Here is a 12,992-nt window from a genome sequence, read left to right as displayed (position 1 = left end):
TGAGTAGTAATGAACCCGCAACCGCAGAGCCCACCATGCAGCCTTAAATACAGACCCACCATTAGTGGAACTGCTTTCAGCTGTTGCCCAGGGGGCGGGGCAGACTGGTCACCAAGGCGACCGTGACAGAGCCCCCCTCTTAAGGGACAGCTCCCGAGGTCCCAAAAAAGAAAAAATTACAACCTCACGCCCCGGAATGGTTCGACGCTCACGATTGGGGCAACCCCGCTCCCTCCTCCGAACACGCAGGAACGGGGAGAGGCAGGCGCCATCTGCGTCGGGCGGATCGGAATTGGCGCTCGGCAGGGGGGGGTCCGGCGGGCAAGCTGGACAGCGGATAACAGACAGGCAGAACCGACGAGAACAGGACAGGCAAAATCAGGGCAGAATCAGAACGGGAAAACAGGTCAGGCCGATGCAGAAGAGTCGCACTCAGGTCAGGCCGATGCAGAAGAGTCGCACTCAGGTCAGGCCGATGCAGAAGAGTCGCACTCAGGTCAGGCCGATGCAGAAGAGTCGCACTCAGGTCAGGCCGATGCAGAAGAGTCGCACTCAGGTCAGGCCGATGCAGAAGAGTCGCACTCAGGTCAGGCCGATGCAGAAGAGTCGCACTCAGGTCAGGCCGATGCAGAAGAGTCGCACTCAGGTCAGGCCGATGCAGAAGAGTCGCACTCAGGTCAGGCCGATGCAGAAGAGTCGCACTCAGGACAGGCCGATGCAGAAGAGTCGCACTCAGGTCAGGCCGATGCAGAAGAGTCGCACTCAGGACAGGCCGATGCAGAAGAGTCGCACTCAGGACAGGCCGATGCAGAAGAGTCGCACTCAGGTCAGGCCGATGCAGAAGAGTCGCACTCAGGTCAGGCCGATGCAGAAGAGTCGCACTCAGGGGGGTCAGATGCAGAAGAGTCGCACTCAGGGGGGTCAGATTCAGAAGAGTCGCACTCAGGGGGGTCAGATTCAGAAGAGTCGCACTCAGGGGGGTCAGATTCAGAAGAGTCGCACTCAGGGGGGTCAGATTCAGAAGAGTCGCACTCAGGGGGGTCAGATTCAGAAGAGTCAGGCTCAGGGGTTCAGGTTCAGAAGTGGCGATTCAGACAGGACAGGCGGAATCAGAACAGGCAAGACATGAGAGGGTCAAAATCAAAACAGACAAGACATAAGAGAGTCAAAATCAGAACAGACAAGACATGAGAGAATCAAAATCAGAACAGACAAGACATGAGAGAGTCAAAATCAGAACAGACAAGACATGAGAGAGTCAAAATCAGAACAGACAAAACAGGAGGAGCGGAGTCGGACTGGCAGGCAGCGGAGTCGGAGTCGGCCCGACGGGCAACGGAGTCGGAGTTGGCCCGACGGGCAGCGGAGTCGGAGTTGGCCCGACGGGCAGCGGAGTCGGAGTCGGACTTGCACGCAGGGGAGAGGGAATAGCAGGCAATCGGCACGGGAGTCGGGCAGGCAGGCGTCAATTCTTCCTGGGACCCCATTCGAGGCACAGCAAGGGCCACGACGGGCGGGGCCGTGGTTCGAACGGGCAGGGAAGGCCAACTCAGTAGGCGCCTGCCAAACTGCGCACTCCAGCTCTCCCCAAGTCGCGCTGGGATCGTTCGCTGAGTTCAATTGTTGGCGGGTTCATTCTGTCACGGGGCGTGGTGTCGTGGAAGGGAAGACCGGACCAGAACAGAGGCAGGAGGCATGAAGGGAGAACTCAAATGCGTTGACGATCCGTAAGTTTTATTTAATTCAAGTCAAGTCAGTGACTTGACTTGACTTGACTTATTTAATAAAATAAAAGTCGCCCAATACTCCGGGGCAAAACAGAACAATACAGAGTTCCTCCGGCACGAACTTAACGGGACATGGCATAACAGACTAAAACAGGACACGGCATAACAGACTAAACAGGACAAGGCATAACAGACCGGGACTGTGAAGAATGAGTAGTAATGAACCCGCAACCGCAGAGCCCACCATGCAGCCTTAAATACAGACCCACCATTAGTGGAACTGCTTTCAGCTGTTGCCCAGGGGGCGGGGCAGACTGGTCACCAAGGCGACCGTGACAATTTGTGTAATGATCGAAAAACAGGAGCACGAAATTCTAACAACTAGTCCACCGGTTATATATATGACTTTGAACTTTTTAAGGCCCACACCTTCAAAAAGAAGCTCCACAGAACCAGGAATGTTTCTACTTGCAGACGCCATCTTCTGGCTCAAAGTCATGATTGCAGCCTTGGTGAGCTCGTTCATGATGCGCGTGCAAGTAGGTACATTTGGCGCTACAAAAAAAAAATCTTCTTTCCTGGGGTTTGAGTTGGTGTTTGCACTGTATTTAAAGCAGGCCTTTTTTTAAGTTCACCATTTTCATGCTTAACGAAAACTGCAGGGACTAGCAGTTCAGCAGTCATCAACCCCCATTCCTCGTTCTTAACATGTTCCGCCCCAAACAGCTCTGACAAAAGTAAAGTGCGGTGGAAACTAAAGCATAAGGGCTCTTTGACTTCAGTTGAGCCTGGTTAACACATATCTAAACACAGGGTTGGGTAGGGTTACTTTAACTGGATTACTTTCAATTACTTTTGGATTACTCCAATACCAAATATGCTAATAAAAGACAAAAGAAACTAAATATGAATACAATTTAGGCAAGCTGTTTGGATTTATTTTCATTTTGTGTCTGTCGCATTTTATGTTAGTTTTGCCGGAGATCAAAGAGATCAAAGCCAGGAGAGAAAGCTTACCACGTGTTGTGAGTCATCATTTTATTCATATGTAGTTTCTTTTGTCTTTTATTGGCATATTTGGTATTGGAGTAATCCAAAAGTAATTGAAAGTAATCCAGTTAAAGGAACCCTACCCAACCCTGTTTAAAAAACATCGCAAACACCGCACCCCGCCTTCAACTGGGCATGCAGTAAATAACTTTTAAACTTTGCCTTAATGGAAAATCAGCATACCGTCAGAAAAGTCTTCTGTGGAAGTGACAGAGAGCAGGCTTTGCTGGTCGCTGCTCTCAGAGTCTCTACGGAGAGGTAGAGCTGCTGCAGATGCGCCTCTGGGGCGGTCTCCGGTCCACAACGAGAAGGAAGAGGAGGGAGCCTGATGAACAAGGACTGTCTCTGCGTGATTGTGAGAAGGGAATGAGGACGAGGTGGACGGGAAACACAAGTCTATGTTTCTCTGGTTCTGGCTTTCGCTCGGGTCTTGGCCTCCGACGGCCCCCTGAGGTAAACCCTCTGACAAAACGATGGGGACTCTGGTTTCTGGAGCAGGTGGTGAAGGAGGAGGAGGAGGGGCCGGAGAACCTCCATATACTGCTTCCTCATAAGACGGCAGCACCACTTGGACCCCCTCCACCATGATGGAACCCGATTGACTGGAAATTCCTTGCTCCCTCCTGGTAAGAAGAAGGACAAATTGAGCCAAACAGAAACAGGACTACAAAAGCAGAGTCAGGTGGGAATGAATTGCGCAACCATCACTTTATTTAGACATGCATGTAAAAATACGACCAGCGGCCTGGATACGGCCTGTTAGATGATTTCATCTGGGCTACTATAAATTTGTGAGTACCGTAAATTTCGAACTATAGAGCGCACCTGATTATAAGCCGCACCCACATTTTAAGAGGAAAAACGTTTTTGTACATACACAAGCCGCACCTGTAGATAAGCCGCATGCGCCCACATTTAAAAATGTAACACAAACATAAAATTAACCCAAACCCGACTTCAAGTCCCGCGATTGAAACTAAATGTCCTTCTTTAAAGTCCACAGTTCAAAAATCACAGCCGGCAAAATGAAGGGAAAATGATACCGGTACTTAAGGTTTGATGCAGACCTGCAGAGTCCGGGTCCCGTTGAAAGTAATCCAAGGAAAAAGGTGTATATTTCCAAAGGTAAGGGTGGGAAAAATATATCAGATGAACACATTTACTCACGCAACTCCTTTTTCTTTAACCAACTTTTTACCCCCTCTTCTTTCCTCGTCTGTCCCTCACCTTTAGCGGTCCCCACTTAAAACTCGGCACCCCGTATTTGTTCCGCTCCTCATTTTTCGTTCAGACGTGCAAAACATATCAGAATAAGTGTCCAAAATAAATACAAATAAATACATTACAAAATATACAGTTGCAAATACATATTATACATGGGTTACACATATTTACAAAGAAAGAGTTTTCAAAGCCTTAATAATAATAATATAGCTTTGACAGGGAAGTTAATGGTAGCAACACTCGAGCGCCGCTAGCGGACGTTAGAAAAATTACATAAAGTTGCCGCATCACTGAATAAGCCGCAGGGTTGAAAGTTAGGGAAAAAAGTAGCGGCTTATAGTCCAGAATTTACTGTATGTCAAGAAAAGAAGCAAGTCTCCTTTTCATCTCCATCAAGTTATGTTGATTTTAACTAATGCAAACTGGTCACTAGAGGGCAGAAAAAGATATGCTTCAACTTTAGTAGGCCCAGCCTAGTACGGTTGCTCCCCTACTAACGATCATTCGATTTACGAAAAACGGTGGATACGAAAAAAAAACTTTGGGATGTCAAAAAATATCCGGACATTGATATAAGTTAGATTTTGTATTGTGTGCACCTTTTTCCCATGTACGGGACATAACTGTAGTGCTTCTTTCTGCCGCTACCGGCGTGTGGCACTGTGAGAGGTCACCCAGCATCCACACTGAAGAAGAAATCCGCTTCCTAGTTTGTGTGTAAACATTCTATACTGTATCTCCAGCGCACTAAGAACTTTTTTTATTGTTTAGTATCTCGTGCATCCACTCAATATGGTTAGTGTAAAGTGTCTTGAAATGAATGTGGAACAAGAAAGCTTAAAAGGGTTGAGAAAATGTTTTTTCTCGGCCACTTTCTACCACAGAGGAGGAAGTCGCCTAACTCTTGAAGCCAATCTTTCAAAAGTAAGTTAAACTTCACTTAATTTATCTTTATAGAGCATATTATTTCATGAAATGTTTATTTTTTTAGTACAAAACAATACAGGTTACTTTTACAAACTTTAAACATACTTGTATAAACCTTAAACATCCAAAATATAGCACTAAAGCAACTTACGAACAAATTCGACTTACGAACGATCGTCCGGATCTCGTTCGTGAGTAGGGCAACGTCTGTAGACAATTTAATGTAGTCAAAATATACTCATCACGATCAGTCTGAAACAAGATACCTAAAAAGTATAAAAACGTGATAGCTCACCCAAAAGCGCTGGGAACTTCTACTCTTGACAATTCCCCGCATATATGGTGTGGTTACATTAACGAGAGTCCAGTGAATCTAATCAGGTAAAATATTTACTCCAAAACACAAGATAGTTACGACAGATGATTTAGAAAAAAAAAAACGCCTAAATGCATTCCTGCATTGTTTGCTCTTATCTGTCTGTTTGGCTCCATTATTCCCCTTAAAAAAAGGGAAATTATGCTTTATCTTTAGAATGTACGCCTCCTGTTTTTATCCGTTGGTAAGCACGAGGTAACTTATTATATTGAGTGTCTTTGATGTGACTTACCGATTAACATAGAATTGCTCGGAAATACATCAAACATACCATGTAAAAAATGCTTGCTACGAATCCTGGAATAATTCGAGGGCTGAGAGTTCCTCCGTTTGATTTGCAGATAAACTTTGCAGTCTTCTGTCTTTATCAAAACGGACAGGGTTGGGTAGGGTTACTTTAACTGGATTACTTTCAATTACTTTTGGATTACTCCAATACCAAATATGCTAATAAAGGACAAAAGAAACAAAATATGAATAAAATGAGTAAATTTTGTGCAGGCTTGGAGAGTAACGGAATACATGGAACGGCAAAAATGATGTTGGCAAGCTGTTTGGATTTATTTTCATTTTGTTTCTGTCGCATTTGATGTTCGTTTTGCCGGAGATCAAAGAGATCAAAGCCAGGAGAGAAAGCTTACCACGTGGATGCTTTCAGGAGGCCGGGAACGAATTAATTAATTATTAGTTATTTTGTATCGGGAAACTTTGCTCGAGATATGAAAAATTCGAGATACAAGCACGACCTGGAAACAAATGAATTCCGTACTAAGAGGTATCACTGTCCTTCGTTGACTGTGGTGTGTAACATGAATGAAATCATCTTTTATTAAATGTCAGCCAAATGTAGGTGGCGTTTCATGCAGTTTGTTGTGTCGTCGACTTTGAGATTCCATGTACAGTAAACTACTTGTTTTTTGCAGGGGTTGCGCATGGCCCTGTACGCAGATCTCAACTTCAGTGCCTGTGAAAGACCTGTGACGACATGGAGGCCACTAAGCAAATCGCCTTGGCCAGTGCCTAACAGCTGGCTTAGAAGAGGTAAAAACTAGGGAAATCCAACAGTTAATTTAAAAGAAAGCATTGTGATGGCTTGCAGCTGGTGTTGTTACAATGTGATTTCTACCCAGAGCTCTGAATGTCAAAATGAATAGATTCAATTGAGGATGGGTCAATGGCAGGAGTAACTGACCGATAACCAGTTAGAATGAACAACACAATGGATGATGAAAATCTGTAAAGTAGTGAAACCTCAAAATGTTAACTACGATATAGAAAGGGATTACCGTATTTTCGGCACTATAAGGCGCACCGGGTTATAGGGCGCACCCCCAAAAAATTGTTTTTGGTCCTATATTTTCCATACATAAGGCACACCAGATTATAAGGCGCTACAATGGGAACGTCGACAAAACAGTCAGATAGTTCAGTCAAAACTTATTACCCCATTAACATTCCAAAAGCTTGCAAAGAAGCAAATACCTGTCTCAGACATGTAAGGAAACAGTGTCTGTACGATGTCACCAATCACTCAAATGCATTGTTCTAAATATCATTCGGAAGGGATTCAAGAAATGCCAAACATTTCTTAGTTTCCATTTTATTTCTTGCTGGCAACTGTGTGGACAGCAAAGTAAGAATTCTATTGTGCAGGGAAACGGGGTTCTTTACTGTGCATATGACAATAAACACTTTGAATTGAATTTAGTTTAAAAATAGACTCACAGAAACATCAAGATTGTTCTAAAACAAGATACCGGGAAAATATAAAGCCGCATAGCTCACCTAAGTTCTCTTGCAGCCATCACGTTCAATAATGATACGTAACCGTGGTCTTCTTACAACCGTGAGTGAAGTAAATCCAGGAGAGTCAAATATTTACAAATACAGAATAGTAAAAAAATGTTTTCTCTATGCCGTAGTGCAACCCAACGTGTGATTCACGTTCATCTTTTTCGGCCAATTGCAGGCTTTGTTTCGCCCCTTTAGCCTATGCGAGGCTGTAAATGATAAAAAGGATCCGCCCCCTTAACCTTCGAATAACTTTAGCCAATAGTGACTGATTCAAATGATGATTGACACATTGGTTAGGAAACGAAACGCCGGTATATAAATCCCAGCATACACCGCGGACTACTTCGGGGGAAAATCGAGTCGGCGGCTGCTTGCTTTAGTTGCAAGACTTTGCGACTTAATATTGATCCATATATAAGGCGCACTGTATTATAAGGCGCACGGTCAGCTTTTGAAAAAAATAAAGGCTTTTAGGAGCGCCTTATAGTGCGGAAAATACGGTACTCTTATTACTCTGTCCTCTAACTGCCTTTTCCATAGCCACTACTTTGTTGATTCGTGCAGTGAAGATGCATCCAGCATAATCTTTGCAACATGACATAGTGGGCTGCAATTGACCGTTCTCCACGCTGATTGATCATAGCAGAAATTGGTTTGATGCATGACCCACTGTATTTTCCAGAGGCGGGGATCCGTGACAGTTTCCCTGCCTGCTCGTGAACCCCACACTTTATTGAATTCAAACGCACCACCTCAAACGATTGGTTAACATTTGATGTCACCAGAGAGATAACACAATTATGAGCATTATGTAATAGAACTCTTTTTTTTTTCCCCCTGTGTGGCTCGGTACTAAATTACCCGGGCTCAGGAGGTAGAGCGCTCGTCTTGGGATCAAGAGATCGCAGTTCAAACCCCGGCTGCTCCGTGTTACATGTCGAAGTGTCCTCGGGTAAGACACTGAACCCCTAATGCCCCCAATAAGCAGGTTGGTGCCTTGCATGGCTGCACGGCCGCTATTGGGAAATGTGAAGCACACTGTAAAGCGCTTTGGGAAGTCTTGACTTGAAAAGAGCTATATAAAAAATGCAGATCATTTCATACCCACAGCCCGGTAACAGTCTGCAGCCCAACACTAGGGGATCCCTGAGCTACACTATTCATCTCTGGCTGAGCTTTCTTCATAAACATTATTCAAAATGAGTCGTATGAAAAAAGATCACAATATTCCATGGCATCTTCTGTTTCCATCTTACCTGTTGTGGTGGAAAGACTTGAGTTTGGGCTGTACAAGCACAAACAGCACGACTAAAAGCAGGATAAGTGCCACAGAACTAGCAGTGGATGCTACAATAGACAGAGCTGGTATGCCCAGTGTAGTGTTGGGCTCCTTGTCTGTAGAATCAAAGAGGTTTGGAGAGAAAATTTTCCATTAATACCCACCGGGCCAAAATCCAAATCCAGTTTTGGTGACAAACCTTGAGATAGCCGGCAGCTAATCTGCATGGGAGTGTCCCACTCGCCGTTCTCACAAGTAAGAAATTTGTAGTCTGCTTTCAGTGCGTAGCCCTCATCGCAGAAGTACTCGATGACAGTCTTATGGACGAGCTGTCGGCAGCCGGGTGGGTGACAGCGGTAGCCGCCATTTTCCGGTTCCGTTGGGGGCGAACACACTGAAAAAGCAGTGACAGCGGTTTTCACAACAATAATGCTAAGATAAACATATAAATTGTAATTTTTTTCACTTTATAGGTCAGGTCATGACAAATCATGTTTCTCTCTGAGCTGAAGCTGACAATTACTATATATTTTAAGCAGGGTTGGGTAGGGTTACTTTAACTGGATTACTTTCAATGACTTTTGGATTACTCCAATACCAAATATGCTAATAAAAGACAAAAGAAACTAAATATGAATCAAATGATGACTCACAACACGTGGTAAGCTTTCTCTGCTGGCTTTGATCTCCGGCAAATTGAACATAAAATGCCACAGAAACAAAATGAAAATAAATCCAAACAGCTTGCCAACATCATTTTTGCCGTTCCGTGTATTCCGTTACTCCCCAAGCCTGCACAAAATTGAGTTTTTTTATTCATATTTAGTTTCTTTTGTCTTTTATTAGCATATTTGGTATTGAGTAATCCAAAAGTAATTGAAAGTAATCCAGTTAAAGTAACCCTACCCAACCCTGATTTTAAGCCATTAGCAGTTTATTTAATACTGCAGCAATATTATTAAAACAAGACTACACTACCAATTCACTAAGGCTGCGAATATTACTCAAAGTTGTCCACAAAATTTGATAAAAACAGTATACAATGAACTTCATTGTTGCTTGACAGGTTTTTCCAACAGCGTGAGCAATGTTCCCTGTCATTTTCCACGGGTCTGAGCGTTCACACTAAGTCGGTGAGCAACGCTTGAAACAACAGTGAGCAACAGCAATCCCAAGTGTGGCAACTAAGTCATTATCAAACATGTCCAAAACTTGACATCAAGTTACATTTTGCTGCGTTTCCGGCAATGCAAAAAATGTTTTCACTTTTGAATGAATTGACTCATGTACTATTGCAAAGGTTGTTCGGCCTACAAACGTCATTTGTTTTTACAATTCTTTCACAAGATTTCCATTTCTTTTTTTTCCTGGTATCTTTTGTCGCATAATACTAACATTTTGGGGGATTTATTTAGTCGGTTGCACGATACACAACTGTATTTAATTACATTTTTTTAGGGGAAGTACAATGTTGGCAACAAGATTGACTTGGTATAATTGGAAATTATTTGAAGGCAACACACACTTTTTCTTCTTTTTCCTTTTTTTTTTCTATATTCTTAAAGTCCCGTAAAAAATCTCATTGTGTTTATTTTTTCCTTGCTGTTACTTTTTTCTTTTTGTTCTCTATTTACTTTTTTCCTTTGTTTCTTTCTTTTCTTTATTTTTCTGGCTTTTTCTGAAATTTTCCTTCTTTTTTTTCTCAGCTTTTCTCTACTTTTTCATTTTGGTATTTTTTTCTTTTTTGTTCTATTCACCCTTCCTTTAAGTCATTTTGTGCATAATTTTAAATAATATTTGGTCATGTTGGGATTAAAGAAGCAAAAACAACCTGAAGAGCCGTTTAGGACCCGAATGAGCCGGTTCCTTTTAGTGAGCCGAGCAGAAGAAGCTGGCTTGGGGAGTAACGGAATACATGGAACAGCAAAAATGATGTTGGCAAGCTGTTTAGATTTATTTTCATTTTGTTGCTGTCGCATTTTATGTTAGTTTTGCCAGAGATCAAATAGATCAAAGCCAGCAGAGAAAGCTCACCACGTCTTGTGAGTCATAATTGTTTTCATATTTAGTTTCTTTTGTCTTTTATTAGCATATTTGGTATTGGAGTAATCCAAAAGTACCGTATTTTCCGCACTATAAGGCGCACCTAAAAGCCTTAATTTTTTTCAAAAGCTGACCATGCGCCTTATAATACAGTGCGCCTTATTTATGGATCAACATTAAGTTTTCCAACTAACTTGCAGCCGCCGACTAGATTTTCCCCCGAACGCCAAGTAGTACGCGGTGGATGCTGGGATTTATTTACCGGCGTTTCATTGGCTAACCAATGTGTCAATCATCATTTGAATTGATCTTTATTGGCTAAAGTTATTCGGAGGTCAAGAGGCGGATCCTTTTTATCATTTACAGACTGCCATTGGCTCAAACGGCAAACAAAGCCTGCAATTGGCCGAAAAAGACGTGTCAATCATCATTTGAATCGATCACTATTGGCTAAAGTTATTCGGAGGTCAAGAGGCGGATCCTTTTTATCATTTACAGACTGCCATTGGCTCAAACGGCAATCAAAGCCTGCAATTGGCCGAAAAAGACGTGTCAATCATCAGTTGAAACGATCACTATTGGCTAAAGTTATTCGGAGGTCAAGAGGCGGATCCTTTTTATAATTTACAGGCTGCCATTGGCTTAAACAGCGAAACAAAGCCTGCAATTGGCCGAAAATACGTATGCGTATAGCATGTGGCTGACGGCATAGAGAAAGCATTTTTTTTCTATTCTGTATTTGTAAATATTGTATTCTCCTGGATTTACTACCCTCACGGATATAAGAGGACATTGCCTGCACATTATTATGAACACAACGACTTTGGTGAGCTACTCCGGCTTTCTATATTATCCCTGTATCTTGTTTCAGACTGAACTCAATGTTTCTGTGATAAGCGGTGCAGATAATGGAGTGTCTATTTTTAAATTCAACTCAATTCCAAGTGTTTATTGTCATATGCACAGTAAAGTTGCGAGCGAAAAAGAAAATAGATACGAAGGAATGGTTATCATTTATTGAATCCCAAGACTTTAACCTTCCGAATGATGGAATGATGCATTTGAGTGACATCTTACGGACACCGCATCCGCACGTGTTTTCGACACGTATTTGCGTCTTTGCAAGCTTTGGGAATGTTAAGGGGGTAATAAGTTGGACTGAACTATCTGACTGTTTTGTCCACGTTCCCATTGTAGCGCCTTATAATCCGGTGCGTCTTATGTATGTCAAAAATAGGACCAAAAACTATTTTTTCGGGGTGCGCCCTATAACCCGGTGCGCCTTATAGTGTGGAAAATACGGTAAGTGAAAGTAATCCAGTTAAAGTAACCCTACCCAACCCTGGAGATAACACCTAATGCCTTTTCATGTGTCGTCTGCTTTCCTAGGAGTCTAGCGTGCACCGTATAGTGTCGGAAATACGATTCGTTTTTTGCAAGTTACTAGCCTTTTGCTAACATTTTACAGGCTTTATTGCACATAGATAGAGAAAGTTATAATAAGTACAGAAAATTTTGACAAATTGTTCAAAAGAGTTTCCCGAACGATTCACTAGTAGTAGCTTAAAACCTGAACCCTTACCATTGCTTTTAACACAGTGTGGGTATGGATCGGACCAGGATCCAGAATGGTCACAAATGATGCTGGTAGGTCCATCTGCAATGTATCCAAACTCACAGCCATAGCTCAGAACAGCACCCACTGGAAAGGAGTCCCAGTTCGCCTCAGTCAGGTTCAGCAGGTCTCCATGCTGCACGGCGGGTGGCTGCGAACAACCTACGCAAAAACAACTTGTCAGAAAACAGGGCTCGTAAACCCTTTTTTCAAATAAATTTTAAGGACTTTCAAATCCAATTTTCTAATTTCTCCAGTACCATTAAAAGAGGAAATTCAGCGTGGATCATGTATTTTTCAGAGACACAATTATAAGGCAGCACGGCGGGGCAGTGGTTAGCGCATGTGCGGCACAGTGCAAGTCATGGGAACCTCCTGCGTGGGTTTAAATCCAGCTCCAGACTTCCTGTGCGGAGTTTGTATGTTCTCCCCGTGCTTACGTGGGTTTCCTTCGGGCACTCCGGTTTCCTCCCACATTCCAAAAACATGCATTTCAGGTGAATTGGCCGGTCCAAATTGTCCCTAGGTGTGAATGAGCGAGTGAGTTGTCTGTCCCTGTGTGCCCTGCGATTGGCTGGCAACCAGTTCAGGGTGTCCCCTGCCTACTGCCCGATGATTGCTGGGATGGGCTCCAGCACCCCCGCGACCCTACTGAGGATAAGCGGTGCAGCTGATGAGATGAGATGAGACAATTATATAAGATAAGTGGGTGTGCATTTACCAAGACTAGTGTTTTTTATACCATGGAAAGCAGGGTTGGGTAGGGTTACTTTAACTTGATTACTTTCAATTACTTTTGGATTACTCCAATACCAGATATGCTAATAAAAGACCAAAGAAACTAAATATGAATAAAATTATGACTATCAACACGTGGTAAGCTTTCTCTCCTGGCTTTGATCTCTTTGATCTCCGGCAAAACTAACATCAAATGCGACAGAAACAAAATAAGAATAA

The 12,992-nt window shown here is 43.1% G+C and overlaps 1 protein-coding gene across 1 annotated transcript in view; it reads right to left on the bottom strand.

Moving 5' to 3' along the window:
* susd6 (sushi domain containing 6) overlaps positions 1-12,992 on the bottom strand; it is a 41,130-nt gene that overhangs the window by 8,699 nt on the left and 19,439 nt on the right. Inside the window, exons 3-6 of the mRNA XM_088325660.1 lie at positions 12,003-12,197; positions 8,577-8,771; positions 8,355-8,493; positions 2,961-3,400 (exon numbers count right to left, since the gene is read on the bottom strand). Coding sequence (XP_088181786.1) covers positions 2,961-3,400; positions 8,355-8,493; positions 8,577-8,771; positions 12,003-12,197 — 969 coding nt within the window. The remainder of the gene's footprint in view (positions 1-2,960; positions 3,401-8,354; positions 8,494-8,576; positions 8,772-12,002; positions 12,198-12,992) is intronic.

This window comes from Urocampus carinirostris, chromosome 20, assembly GCF_059441175.1.
Source record: "Urocampus carinirostris isolate Australia breed hairy pipefish chromosome 20, RoL_Ucar_1.0, whole genome shotgun sequence".
NCBI lineage: Eukaryota > Metazoa > Chordata > Actinopteri > Syngnathiformes > Syngnathidae > Urocampus > Urocampus carinirostris.
The sequence above is the reverse complement of the archived record's forward strand: the minus strand, read 5'-3'. Positions and strand labels throughout refer to the sequence as shown.